The sequence below is a fragment of the Rhinoderma darwinii genome, chromosome 2 (genome assembly GCF_050947455.1).
Source record: "Rhinoderma darwinii isolate aRhiDar2 chromosome 2, aRhiDar2.hap1, whole genome shotgun sequence".
Classification (NCBI taxonomy): domain Eukaryota; kingdom Metazoa; phylum Chordata; class Amphibia; order Anura; family Rhinodermatidae; genus Rhinoderma; species Rhinoderma darwinii.
The window spans coordinates 182,853,115-182,868,577 of record NC_134688.1 but is presented as its reverse complement, the minus strand read 5'-3'; the positions used below and the strand labels follow the sequence as shown (position 1 = coordinate 182,868,577).

The following is a 15,463-nucleotide window of genomic DNA, read 5'->3' as shown; positions in this document are numbered from 1 at the left end:
CAGAAATATTTGAATTACCTGCATGTTGGATTTGGATTTAGTTTTGGATCAACAGTTACTAAAAAGACACCCGAATACATCTTGAATCCATCGAATGATATTTGTCTAACATTTCTGCCAAATGTTGTATTACCAACCACCATTATTATTACAAGACCCACAAGGCTGCATTATACAGGCAGACCGAGAAAAAAAAAAAAAAGTCCAGAATTGTAGTGACAGTTTATTAGGAGGTAAAATGGACTGTAGATGTCATGGAACTAAACCAGTTATGTACATATTTTCCATAAAAGATAATGACTGAGTGCATGTAAAGCGGGAGCGGAAATATACAAACAAAACAAGTGTTCGGAAAAGTCTGGGCTGTCCCTCATTTGTTTCATTTACACGTTACTGGAAGGAAATACTGATCAGCTGCTTCTGAAAACGTCTTAATAAGCAGGTTGTCAGGAGAGGGAAATGAAAATGATCAATACTTTCATGTTCTCCACTATACGGTTATTTGCAACCATTAATAAATTACACAGGTACACAAGACTAAATAAGAGAAAAAAAAACAAAAAACGATTGCACTCACGTGTAAAAGGCTGCGCTGCCTCACATTGGGACACTGCACTGTTTTATAGTAAACATTTACAACACATAATAAAACACAATACAAGTGCAGTGTTATTAGGAATAGGCACCTACGCATAGTTCAAACACAATGTAAAAGTTCAATAAGTCTTTTATATATCTGTAGTATCTACTGCTAAACTTTGGACTGCCCAGTTCCCTTGAATGCAGGGATCTCAGTGCATTAGGAGAGCCCACTACTTTTTGCCATGGCTCCCTTAGTGTCCTGTTAGGTAGTCCTGTGTGGAGTCTGAAGCAAATGAATCTGCATCTTCATTATCAGAGTCATCGCTGCTGTCATCTGCTGCTGGCTCGCCAGTAAGTGCAATCCGTGCATAGTCGTCTGTGTCTATTGACTTGCAGAAGTGAATGGCGTATTTTAATTTCTCCTCAAGGACCTGCTTGCAAGAATATCTAGGAAGCTTCAGCAGGAAGAAGCACGTATAGGATTCTGGAAGAAAATGATCTGGAGGATTGTACTTATCCAAGACCTGTATATGAAGAATACGAAACACTAAAGGTTACCACAATAAACTGCTAACATTTCCTGTGTAAGTATATTTAGCATTAATCACAGTACAATAAAAGCGCATCAAAAATGGGTTAGAGCCGTGTCAATGTCTTGGATGTAGGACGGGAGATCCACTGTAATCTGGTAAATCCTCCCATAACAATATGAACTTGAATAAGTTGTAGTCAGCATCCAAGTTGGTGAAATAAAAGTTTTATTGGCGACAATACACTTCACATAATGACAATATTTTGGCCCTTACAAATGGTTGGGTCTTTCTAAAGATTTTGTTAGGTTATATTAAATGCCAACAATTACATATTGCTGTAGAGAAAGAAAAAGGGTACACGGCGCACATGGTGCATCATCCCCCAAAAAAATCAAAATAGGACATAAAAATGAGAGCAGTGCTCACCTGATGGCGTTGTGCTAGGAGCACAACGTCCTTGCAGACGATGTAATAGAGGAGATCCGCAGCCTGGGATTGTTCTGGAGACCCGTAGGGTTCCGTTGTGCAAATTGTAGGTATACGATGGAAATAAGGGAATCCCACTGTACGGCGCTGATCCTCCTAAGTGCAGAGTCAAAGAAAAGGCAAGCTCCTTGGGTCTAGAGCCGCTGGTAAGACATCGATAAAATCCACAATGGTTATAATAATTAATTTTTGTATATTTATTGGGTATTTTGGATAAATAAATACATAAAACACATTAAAGATTAATTTTTATAACAGTCGTGGATTTTATCGATGTCTTACCAGCGGCTCTAGACCCAAGGAGCTTGCCTTTTCTTTGACTCTGCACTTAGGAGGATCAGCGCCGTACAGTGGGATTCCCTTATTTCCATCGTATACCAACAATTACATATTATCATGTTGGAGACTGTTTGGGTTTATATGTGACATTAGAACCCGTTTGGAGGCATGCCGGGCCTTCGAAGATGTGTTATTGCCTGTGACATGACATATGCCCTCCTCCTGTATATCATATCATATGCATCATATCATTTATGGACATTTGCGTATTAAATTATCTGAAAGTGCACGATTTAATTGTCTAATTAAATAGTAACTGCACTTTCACAAGTGGTCCATACTTGCCAACAGTCTCGTTTTCGGCAATGCAATTCCACAAACCGGGCTATAAAAACGTTACACATCAGCCACATTCATTTCAATGAAGCAGAGTTGCAATACCAGGCACGATGGAAGAAAGCAGCCATGTATTTAATGGAAAAGATTACACAGCTCTGGACCACAAAAGGGGTGCACGCCTCCACTGGACCTGGTCCACAATATCAGGCAAATAGAGATAGACAGCGAGGCAGCACTTCCAAAAATATGCTTGAAAAAAGTTCTATTGGACTGAAACGTCGTACGGGCGATTAAAAGCTCATAGTTTTGGAAGTGCTGCCCCGCTGTCTATCTTTGTTTGACTCTTCATTTAATGTCACATTGTTTTTTGGGTATACAAGTGGTATATTTTTTGAGAAAGGCTTAAACTGAACCGTCGCCATTAAGCAAAATGTATTGGTGTGAAAAAAAATAAATAATAATTCACCGATTTGAGTGCGGCCTACTACTTTTCCAAGGGTATAATAGTAGTTTCATCCTCTTCTTAACCATAATAGCTTGTTGTGCATTCTGACTGCTGCAATATTTTACCTCAGCAGGCAGAGGTTATATGTTGCACCCTAAAGCCTTACGTTTTCTAGAACATGATGCATTTTCTCTCACTTAGGCCCTGTTCACACAGAGTTTTTTTTTTACATGTATTTAGACGCGGAAACCACGGCGGAAAACGCGCCAAGAAATGGGCGAAAACGCCTCCCATTGATTTCAATGGGAGGCGGAGGCGCTTTTTTCCCCCGAGCGTTAAAACCGGCTCGCGGGAAAAAGAAGCAACATGCCATATCTTCGGGCGTTTGCGTCTCTGACCTCCCATTGACATCAATGTGAAGCAGAGAAAGCGTTTTTCGCAGTGTTCGGCGTGAAGGCAGATCAAAATATGCATCAGAAATCCAGACTGAATTTTGAGGCAGAATTGTGAACAGGGCCTTATAGTGTAGAATTATTCAGTCCTAGCGGTCATGGACATCAGATCTCTAGGCACTGACTGCCTGGTGAGATTGTTCTTATACAGAGCAGCCATACACAGAAAGTCATTTACCCAACAAACACTGCAATCTTTTTTTAAATGAAGGAGGTACTTGGAACGGGTGCCTAAACATGATACAGATGGTAGAAAAAAAAGTTACACAAGAAAATCAGTGTACCTGAATGACAAAGTCCCTGCCTCTGAAGTCTGCTATGGTTCGGGGAAGCCTGGTCCGGCCCCACACAAATCTGAGAAACAGGGAACGTTCAGTGTTGGAGAAGGATTCCATTACGTCCCAAAACCACTGAATGAGAGAAGCTGTGGGCTCAATCCCTTTATATGTGGCAACAGATTTCAAAAGGTGAAGTGGAATATCAGGGCTGCCACACACCTGAAAGAAAGATCAAGAACAATATGGAATAATTTACCATAGCTAGACAAATTATAGAGGCATTGAATCGAAACGCTAAATCTAAGTTACAACGTGATATTTGCCGGATTAATTTCTAAAAAAAAAATATATATATTTTAGAGAGATACAGTTAATCAAATCTAGTAAAATTAACTAGGGAAGATGGGGCATACTGATCACTAAATTACTATGACATTAGGGACATTAGATTTTTGATGAATGCAACTCTGGCTGGAAACCTGAGAAATAACATGCTAATAAGAATATCTACATTAAATGTGTTACATCATGCACAAATCATTTAGCTCTTTCCCATTTAAAGGGATTGTGTTACCACAGACAGTTAAGGCATATCCACAGGATACGCCATACATGTCTGATAGATGTGGGTCCCACACCTATCCCCCAAACAGGGGTACTCCAACCCAACTAGTGAGGTGCAGGCTGCATCCAGGCAGAACAAAGGTGCACAACAATACAGGAATCTGGAAACCGCGCAGCTCGCGGTTTCCGTAGCTCCCATAAAAGCGTTTCGGGACTGCCGTTCTATTGTGCACCTAATGCGCCGTGTGAATGCTACGGCTAGCAGCCGCCTTACCAGGTGGTACCGCATATATCAGACATTCATGGAATATGTTGTGGATATGCTATGTCTGTGTTGATACAATTCCTTTAAATAAAATCAAACGATTAATAGTTTGGCTTCTACAGGTTCTCAGAGTAAGATTTTCGTAAAATTCATGATACACAATTGCCTAATATCTTTCCAATAAATGTAAATATTATTATAAATATTAGTGTATAGCCAACATAACCGTATAGTAATTACTTGGTAAAACGGCTTAATAGGGTATGTTCACACATGACAAAATTGTTGCAGAAATTTCTCATCCTCCTAAGAAATGTACTAGCACAAAATGAAAAAACCTATTTCCATTGAAGTGAAGACTATAGAATGGCTACATACCATTGTTTCAAGTTCATAACCAGTAAAGAGAGACAGAAGTGGCACTGGAACCACGCGTGCCATCCCCTCACGCACTGCTGCAACTTGCTCATCAAACTCATGCAACCTGTGAAGAGGAAAAGGGATCATAAAAATGGGTAACGTTTTTTTTACAAGATACATTTGGAATGAAAGCAAACCTTGCTTCTTAATAAAACAGGTTTACATTTAATGTGGTTCCAAGGTGGAGTTTAAGATAAAGGAAATGTAATATTAGAAATCAATTATCATCGATTTGGTTATAACCCTATACAAATCCCCCACCGCTGCCCGGCAGGCACTCTCCGCAGATTATAGAATTGATCCTGCTTATATGTTAATCATGCAATTCCCTCTATAAACTTTACAGTAGCCGTAAACTGGAGTCATTCTAAAGAATATTCCCTTCGATTTTAGCAAAAAATGTTAATTTCGGGTGAAGGCTTTTCTTTTATTTCTTAAATCTAAATAATTAAGATGTCCAAAACCTTGAAAAGATGGATCAAGTATCCATATGACTGGTATTCTGGTTTACAGAAGAGTATCACTTTAAATCCTCAACAAGAAAGACATGAATCGTATTTTAAAATCCCAATGCTTGTATTACAAAGTGCTCAACAGACCTCAGGTAGCCATCTAAAGCATTTCTTGTTCTTCAGAAGAAAATCCCAGGACTAGTTCTTATGATAAAGGCCTAACCCGCAATTCACAGGGTAGCTAAAGCATCTGTACATTTCCAGCAATATTCTCTCTAGCGGAGCCCTTTTAACCAATCATTACTGAATAAGTAGCACAGTAAGATAAAAATGTTCCTTCATTTTCAAGTAGTAAGGGTCAAACATTTTATTATGTTCCAATTCCTATTTAATTAGGTTACACTTCTTGACCTTGTGCAATATTATGGGCTTGAACATGTGTACTTTTACAGAATGCCATCAGTTATCAAAAAGTGATTGATATATAGATATATATATATATATATATATATATATATATATATATATATTACATACGGTTGCAAGAATAAATGAATCCTTTGGAATGACCTGGATTTCTGCTAATTACTGATAAAATGTTATTTGGTTGTCTAGAATTGTGAATTAGATAACAAATACAATCTAGCTATACTAATAACACACAAATAGTACTGTTCATGTATTTTATTGAGCACATTAAACACCCAGTGTAGCAATTACCTCATGGCAACGCTCTGGCCGAGGATTCCGGTCCTGAAGGACCCCTGATGTCACGGTCCATATATATATGGAAAGGGACGTCAGGGGCTCCCTCTAGTAGCGGACTCCCGAGCGGCAACGCACTGGCCAGGGATTCCGCTCCTGCTCCCCGGCCAGAGTGTCGGCAATGCTCTGACCAGGGATTCCCTCACTGGAGTGCTGCCAGAATGTGGATGCGGCAGCACCTTGTGTTGACCTGGGGACCAGTACATTTAATAGGATATGGTGCCAGACCTCCCAGGGAGCAGGACACAAAAATACTGTAGGTAACGTTTTTGGATCCGGCTCTTGCATATGTGCAGAGCCACAACTTATGTTGCATGAGCCAGAACGGATCCCATAGAAAGTTATGGGATCCGTTCTAGCATCAGTTTCTCTGCAACACGCCAGAGGGAGACGGACAGGGACAACGTGAATATGTGAACGGCCCCTAATTTAGCACCATTGCCACACCCCAACAAGCGAGCTCGGCTGTTTCCCTTAGGCCAAGTTCACAGAGTTTTTTTTTTACACAGAAACAGCGTCTGAATCAGCACCAAAAAACTGCTGAAATTGCCTTCCATTGATTTCAATGGGAGGCAGAGGTGTGTGTTTTTCTGGGCGGATTATAGCCGCTTGTGCCGCAGTTACGCCTCTGACCTACCATTGAAGTCAATGGGAGGCAGAAAAATCCAGTGGTGTTAGTTTCCGAGCGTTTCTTTGTCCACAGTCCTCAATGGTCGCAGGTGAAAAACACCGCAAAAAAGCACAGGCAGGTCAAAATCTGCCTCAAAATACCTGAAGTGTGAACTAAGCCTAACTCTCATAGAACTGAAAAGGAGAGACCCACACTCGTGCGCGACGCCCTCTCCATTTATTCTTAGTCTATAAGCAGCATCCTCACCAGATGGGCCCCGTGGGCACCCCGTTCTCCACATAGGTGCTGGGATCCGCACCATCACACATTTATGGCATATTTTGTGGATATACCATAAATGTGTAAGATGGGAAACCCCTTAAGGACCCAGCCTGTTTTGGCCTTCAGGACACAGCCGATTTTTTCAAATCTGACGTGTTACTTTATGTGGTAATAACTTCGGAATGCTTTTACCTATCCAAGCGATTCTGAGATAGTTTTCTCGTGACATGTTGTACTTTATGTTAGTGAAAAAATTTGGTCGATAAATTCGGTATTTATTTCTGAAAAACACCAACATTTAGAGAAAATTTAAATTTTTCTAAATTTAAACGTATCTGTTGGTAAAACAGATAGTAATACCACGCAAAATATGAACTAGTTAACATTTCCCATATGTCTACCTTATACTGCATAGTTTTTTTGAAAGTCCTTTAATTTTTCTAGGACGTTACAAGGCTTAGAACTTTAGCAGCAATTTCTCATATTTTAAAGAAAATTTCAAAAGGCTATTTTTACAGGGGGAAGTTCAGTTCTGAAGTGGCTTTGAGGGCCTTATATATTAGAAAGTCCCCATAAATCACCCCATTTTGAAAACTGCACCCCTCAAGGTATTCGAATCAGCATTCAAAGTGTTTTAACCTTTTAGGCGTTTCACGGGAATTAAAGCAATGTAGAGGTAAAAATGTACAAATTTTCTTTTTTTGCCTAAATTAATTTCTAAACCATTTCTTTTTGTACCACAGAAGGTTTTACCCAAGAAATGCAACTCAATATTTTATTGCCCAGATTCTGACGTTTTGAGAAATATCCCACATGTGGCCCTAGTGTGCTACTGGACTGATACACAGGCCTCAGAAGCAAAAAGGTGCACCTAGTGGATTCTGGGCTCCCTTTTTTTTTAGAATATATTATAGGCACTTTGTCAGATTTGAACAGGTCTTGTGGTGCCAAAACAGTGGAAACACCCCAAAAGTTACCCAATTTTGGAAACTACAACTGTCAAGGAATTTAGCTAGGGGTATAGTTAGCATTTTGACCACACAGGTTTTTCGCGAAATATATTGGAATTCATCTGTAAAAATGAAAATCTACTTTTTTCTGAAAAAACGGAAATTTTTAAAATTTACAAGAAATAACAAAGAAAATGCACCCCAACATTTGTAAGGCCTCATTCACACGGCAGGGTTTCCCGGCCGGGTGTTCATAAATCGGCCGGCACCCGGCTGCATTAGGAATAATAGACCCCTAATGGGGCTATTCACACGACCGATTTTTTGACAGCCGGGAAAACCGTCCGTCAAAAAATAGGACATGCTCTATCTTCGCCCGGGTACCCGGCCCCAATAGAAGTCTATGGGGCCGGGTAATACACGGCCATCACCGGGATGTGTCCCGAGTGATGGCCGGGTTTTCCGGAGCTTGCTCTCTATCTCCTCCTCCTCACAGCGCAGAGTGCATGTGAGGAGGAGGAGTTGATGCCATTCTGACGAATGGCATCGCTGCACACTGTGTGGCAGGGTCGGGGTGTACAGCAGGTGGAAGGGAGCGCTGCGCTGGCTCCCTTCCCCTGCTTGTTAAAAGCACCCTGGCCCGGCGACACCTTCGATGGCGCCGCTAGCAGCTGCAGCTGCTGCGGCTGCTACTACTGTAGCGACGCCACTATAGCAGAGCGGGGAGGTATCTCCCCGCTCTGCTATGTGCTTGCCGCACTTTAGCTCCTTGAAGGAGCGGAATCCCCGTGTTTTCGGGGATTCCGCTCCTGGACAGAGCGCTTGATGTCTCTGTCCATATCTGGGCAGTGACATCAGGGGAAACTCCTGAAGCGGAATCCCCAAACACATGGGGATTCCCCTTCAGAAGTTGCCGCTGATGTCACTGTCCGGATCTGCCCGGCCCGGCACGGATGCAAAACTTAATGCAAACCGGCCGGGCAAAATGGACGATTTTACCGGCCGACACTTGGGCTCGGGAACGACCCGGTCGTGTGAATCCCGCCTAAAGCAATGTCTCCAGATTACGGCCATACCCCATATGTGGTAATAAACTGCTGATTGGACCCACAGCAGGGCTCAGAAGGGAAGGAGCTCCAATTGGATTTCTGATTTTGATGGATTGGTTTTCAGTGCCATGTCGCATTTTAAACGCCCGGGAGGGACCAAAATAGTGGAAACACCCCAAAAGTTACCCCATTTTGGAGACTACACCTCTCAAGGAATTTATCTAGGGGTACAGTTAGGATTTTGACCACACAGGTTTTTTGCTAAATATATTGGAATTAGTCTGTGAAAATCTTTTTTTTTTCATAAAAAAAGTAGAGACATTTTTAATTTTTACAAGGAATAAAGGAAAAAAAAAAAAAAGAACTACAACATTTGTAAAGCAATTTCTCCTGATTACGGCAATACCCCATATGTGGTAATAAACTGCTGATTGAACCCATGGCAGGGCTCAAAAGGGAAGGAGCGCCATTTGAATTTTGGAGCACAGATTTGGCTGGATTGGTTTTCGGTGCCATGTCGCATTTGCAATGCACTGGAGGGACCAAAACCGTGGAAACCCCCCAAAAGTGAACCCATTTTGAAAAAACCCTCAAGGAGTTTTTCTAGGGGTATAGTGAGCATTTAGACCCCATGGGTCTTTTGAAGAATTTATTCGAATTAGGCCACGAAAATGACTATCACAATTTTTTTCCACTAAAATGTTACATTTTCTCATTTCCACAAGGGATAAAGGAGAACAAAACAACCAATATTTGTAAAGCAATTTCTCCCGAGTATGGAAATACCCCACATGTGGTCATACTTTTTTTTTTCTTAGAAATGAATTAACCCTTTCAGGATTAATCAATTTTTTGCTTTCTTATTTTCGTTTTTCACTCCCCGCCTTCCAAGAGCCATAAATTTCTTATTTTTCCATCAATAGAGTGGTGTGAGGGCTTATTTCTTGCCGGAGGAGCTGTGGCTTCCATTGAAACCATTTAAAGTACCATAAAATGTACTGGGAAACTGAAAAAAACCATTTGCGGGCTGAAATTGGAAAAAAAATCTGATTACATTTTTTGGGGGTTTAGTTTTTACAGCTTTTGCCGTGCGGTAAAAACGAAAACTTTACTTTATTCTGCGGCTCAATACAATTACGGTGATATTAAATTGATATAGTTTTTTTATATTTTACTACTTTTACAAAGAAAAATCTATTGGTTAAAATAAAAATTGTTTTGATTCACCACATTCTAAGAGCCGTAACTTTTTTATTTTTTGGTCAATTGAGCGGTGGGAGGTCTTATCTTTTGCAGGACGAGCTGTAGTTTATTGGTACTATTTTTGGTACATAAAAAGTGATTAAAAAGTTGTATTCATTTTTATTTTTTGAGAGCGAAGATGACAAAACAAACAGCGATTTTGTTGGTTTAAATTATACTTTTTATTTTACGGTGTTCACCGTCTGAATTAAATAAAGGTATATTGTAATAGTTCGGACTGTTACGGACGTAATGATGCCATGAAAATGTTTTTTTTTACCTTTTAAAAATAAATTTTCCACTACTAATAACTTTAATTCTTCTACAGATTTTATTAGTCCCCTTAGGGGACTTGATCCAGCGATCATTGGATCACTGGTACAATACACTGCAATACTAACGTATTGCAGTATATTGTTATTTTTACAGGTTTCTGTACCTCTCCGCTAGTGTTGGGTGTCAGCTGTAATACACAGCTGACACCCGCAGCGTATAGTGCGGGCTCAGCACATGAGCCGGCTCCATACATCAACCCCCGCACCATGACGTGCTATTAAGTCATAGAGCGTAAAGGTGTTAATGCACAGCGGATGGTTCAAAGTGAAAATTCCAATTTTCCACTGGTATGCCATTTTAGTGCATAATATGTTGTACCCAAATTTGTGCCACCGAAGACAAATACCTCATAAAATGCCATATATGTGGCTGCAAAATACTGTTTGGGCATGCTGCAGGGCTCAGAAGGGAGAGACGCTATTTTGCTTTTGGAGCGTAGATTTTGCTTGGTAGTAGTTCTGTTTGGGGTATTGCTGGTATTTCAGTTTATACTGCGGATCGGTACGATTATGGCGATACCATATGTATATAGGTTTTTTTATGTTTTGCAGCGTTTGCGCAATAAAATCACTTATTTATAAAAAAAAAATATTTTCTGTGTCACCATATTCTGAGCCGTAATTTTTTTATTGTTTAGTCAAAAAAGCGGTGTACCGGCTTGTTTCTTGTGGGACGGATTGTAGTTTTTATTAGTACTATTTTTGGGTACATGCGACTTTTTGATCACTTTTTATTCTTTATTTTGGGGTGGTTACAAAAAAACAGCGATAGCGGCGGTTTTTTTATTGATTTTTTTTAGGGTGTTTATCGGGCGGGAAAAATAACAGTTTTTTATAGTTTGGGTCATTCCGAACGCGGTGATACCAAATATGTGTACTTTAACGTGTTCATTTTATTTCCTATCATAAAATTCTTATTATAGGGAGAAAAAAAAAGCATTTTTTAACTTATAACTTCTTTCTACACTTTTTTAAAAATAATTTCTATTACCGTTATTTCTTACTTTTTTTTACTTCTCCCACTAGGGGACATTTAGACTTGCAGCTTTGATCGCTGCTAGAGTACATTACACTACCTACGTAGTGTAATGTGTTCTAACGGTTATTGTGACGTGACAGTGACCGGAAGATTAGGAGGACCAGCTTCCGGCTGCTCCTCTTAGGCTTCCGTGCGGCCGATTGCCACAACAAGCATCGGCAGCCCCCACAATCACTTAGTGGGGGCTGCCGATCTGCTTCAAACCTATTAAATGCGGCGATCTCAATCGATCGTCGCATTTAAGGGGTTAATTGCAGAAAGCAGCGGCGATGGTCAGCTGTCAGATGTGTCAACTGTCTGGGACAGCTGGGAGCGCGGTCTTGTCGCTCTGTGTATACACAGAGTGACAGTTTGAAATACTGACGAAAATGAACGTCCTGGTGCGGGAACTAATATCCGACCAGGACGCTCATTTTCGTCATAGGTCGGGAAAGGGTTAAGGTGGACTATGCATAACCAAACAACCGTGTTCAACAGATTGAAATTGGTTTATTAAAACATGCTTCAATAGTTTGTGTGTGTTGAGAATGTTCATTTCTTATTTTTTTTTAGATGGATAAAGGTCAATAACAGCCAATACATTTGATAAATAAAAAAAGCTAGCCTTGTCTTCTCCTTTTTATTGATGCCACCCTCCCCCCGGCAGCTATTATTTAGACATCAATTTATATGAAATTTGTAACTAAACTCATAAGTGGACATTTTGCCTATACATCAAATTACATGAACAGACTTATTTCCATCAAACACTGCCCCCTGGCTGCGGCTTTACATTTTAACACAGGCTTATATTACAGAATTGCTGCACTAGACATCGCTCAAGAATATTTATTTATAAAAGCACCTTTATGTGCAGTTGTCATTTCATGTTCTGATTTAATAAAACATTATAATAGAGATGTCATAATCAGAAGAGATATTCACCACAACTTATAAATCCGCACGGCTACACATTGATTTTTTGTAAGACAGAGATAATCACTAATTATCTTTTAAAGTGAGAAATGAGTATTTTCACTGGATGATGAGTGGTGCCATCTTAAAAGGGCCAGTGTCTTGCTTGTCTAACCACTGACAATTGCGGTGTGTAGACAGGGGCTTCTCTCAGTGATCAGCACAATAATAAATGGCCTCCTAATGGGAGACTGAGACCAACGCAATAAATTACTAGCACCCTCTAAAGTCGTGGTCTCTCACCACAGCTGGAAAAGCCGAAGGGCAAACTACAACTCCCAGCATACTCTGACAGCCCGGATAGTTCCATTAGACAAATTATCAGCTGTCAATTATAACCAACAAGTTGAGCTAAAACCAAGCGAATTATACTTCACAGTACAAGGAAGACGAACACCTCCATTGCTGTTATACCTGTAGCCGATGGCGAGCCTTACATACTCTGCTCGATTGTCAAGGGTTATATGTGTGTGCTTGGAGCTCAGCTGTATGTCTTGACCACTTGCACTCGGTACAGTAAAGGGAAGAATCATTGCTTCAAATTCCTCTGATGTTGCCTCATTGTCCCGTATATACATAAGTCCAGGAATAAAGTCTTTATCCACCTGAAAAACATGAAGGAAAAGATTCCTTTTAAGATGTTACGACCTGGCAGAATTATGTGCTTATGGTAAATCTTAAGACAAAGAATTAGTCTTGCGGAGTTCTTTATTCCACCACAAAGAGTTATTCGGCTACTGTGACAGTGAGCGCTATTCGACGGATATTAACATATATTATGTGCTTAAATCCGAGCTTACCTCACTGAGGTCAGCAATTGTCAGATTCATGCCTGCCAGCTGTTTCCACACGGGTTCAGCCAGATTAAGACTTAGAGGGCTCCCTGTTCGTATTGCAATTCCAAGAAGCACACCTAGAGAGTAAGAGAACAGAAATCATTTCATAGTTTGTGAGTCACTTGTTATTAACCATCCCGGGCTATTATTCTGAATGGAGCGTTCATTTCTCTACCGCACATAAGAAAAGGGAGCACAGAGACCTGACAGATAGCTATGGGTGATATTACTATTTTTCTCTGGATTGGTTTTCATAAGCAAGCCCTTGGGTATCAGCGCAGTAAATATATTATAATATACAGTATATATATATATATATATATATATATATATATATATATATACACACACACACACATATATATATATATATATATATATATATATATATAGAGATAGTGGTGTTTTACACTATATTTTCCTTTTTATCCAAATTCAGTACATTTTTAGGTTTTAGTTTTGAGAAATACACCTCTAAGGCTATAGTCACATCTGCGTTAATCTTTCAGTTTTTTTGTCTCCTTCGGCCCCATTCACATCGCGTTTGTGCTATCCGCCGAGCGTAAACATTTTAAACACTAAAAAAGTATCGAAACGTATAGCTTGGCGTATGCATAGACTCCAATGGGTGAAACGTAGACCAAAATAGCATCCGGTTGGTCTATATTTGTCATGATTTATTGGGATATGGTTTTTGAAAGTACTGAAAAGCGTAGTCTGCTACGCTATTCTGTACTTAAAAAAAAAAAAAAGGTATATGCAACGTAACTTTTTTTTCAGCATTGATATCAATGGACGATATATGCAAACTTAATGCTATACGTTTCTATCTGTTTACATAGAAAAAAAACTGATAGATCTACTGTATTCGGGTTCATTAAAAAAAAAAATCTTATCATTTTTTGTTACCTAAAAAACGGACAGAAACATCATGACGTATGAGTATACGCTAAACGTACATGCTATAAAAAACAGATGTAAACAGAAAATGGTACACGTTTTCAACGGTCCACGTTTTTATAAAAAAAAGTAAACGCTCGGCGGATTGAACAAAAGCGATGTGAATGGGGCCCTTGTAGGAAGAGAAATAAACAAAGTGCTCGATATGTCGCATGTCGGACACCAACCATGTCCGATGGAACCAATTGACTTTAATGGGTTCTCACTGGTTTCCGTAATTTTGCCTGGGGTTTTTTACGGAATCTGCAACAGAGGCTCCTAACGGAGTTTTCGACAAAGATGTTAACAGAGCCTAAATGTCCAGCTCTCCCTAGTTGGCTGCAATGCAGCATTTCATACGCCTGCTGGCAGTAGCACAGCGGATTTCTTACAGCAAATACTTTGCATTTGTTAATATACTAGTATGCACCGCAGACCTGGAATGTATTCAATTTCACTGAATTCTTCTTTTCTGTAAACTGGGTGACTGCACCAAAACAGAAATATGGAGAACATTGACAACTGCATGGTAACCGGAATTCGAGCCTTTAACCCCTTAAGGACGCAGCCTTGTTTTGGCCTTAAGGCGCAGAGCCCATTTTTTAAATGTGACATTTTTCATTTTATGTGGTAATAACTTCGGAATGCTTAAACCTATCCAAGCCATTCTGAGACTGTTTTCTCGTGACACATTGGACTTTATGTTAGTGGTAAAACTTGTTCGATATATTCAGTGTTTATTTGTGAAAAATTACAAAATTTAGAGAAAATGTTGAAAAAAAAAGAATTTTTCTGAATTTAAATGCATCTGCTTGTATAACAGATGGTTATACCACCCAAAATAGTTACTAGTTCACATTTCCCATATGTCTACTTTAGATTGGCATCATTTTTTGAACATTATTTTATTTTTCTTGGACGTTACAAGGCTTAGAACAAACAGCAATTTCTCATATTTTTAGAAAATTTCAAAAGCCTTTTTTTTAAGGTACCTGTTCAGTTCTGAAGTGGCTTGAGGGGCCTATGTATTAGAAAGCCCCATAAAACACTCCATTTTAAAAACTAGACCCCTCAAAGTATTCAAAATAGCATTTAGCAAGTTTTTTTTAACCCTTTAGGCATTTCACAGGAATTAAAGCAAAGTGCAGGTGAAATTTACACATTTCATTTTTCTTGCTGAATTTCAATTTTATTCATTTTTTTTTTGTGTAACAGAAGGTTTTACCAGAGAAACACTGCAGAATCTGGAAAATACATATTTAGTAGTTTTGAGAAATGTCCCACATGTGGCTCTAGTGTGCGCGTGGACTAAAACACAAGCCCCAGAATCAAAGAAGCACCTAGTGCATTTTGAGGCCTCTTTTTTA

The 15,463-nt window shown here is 39.6% G+C and overlaps 1 protein-coding gene across 5 annotated transcripts in view; it reads right to left on the bottom strand.

The window, feature by feature from the left end:
- Nucleotides 1-210: 210 nt before the first annotated feature.
- HERC2 (HECT and RLD domain containing E3 ubiquitin protein ligase 2) overlaps nucleotides 211-15,463 on the bottom strand; it is a 200,087-nt gene continuing 184,834 nt past the window's right edge. For all 5 annotated transcript variants that reach the window (XM_075852579.1, XM_075852582.1, XM_075852580.1 and 2 more), the window contains 5 exons: nucleotides 13,122-13,234; nucleotides 12,736-12,926; nucleotides 4,602-4,707; nucleotides 3,401-3,613; nucleotides 211-1,106 (listed from right to left, as the gene is read on the bottom strand). In XM_075852579.1, the coding sequence (XP_075708694.1) occupies nucleotides 834-1,106; nucleotides 3,401-3,613; nucleotides 4,602-4,707; nucleotides 12,736-12,926; nucleotides 13,122-13,234 (896 nt within the window). In that variant the 3' untranslated portion in view covers nucleotides 211-833. The remainder of the gene's footprint in view (nucleotides 1,107-3,400; nucleotides 3,614-4,601; nucleotides 4,708-12,735; nucleotides 12,927-13,121; nucleotides 13,235-15,463) is intronic.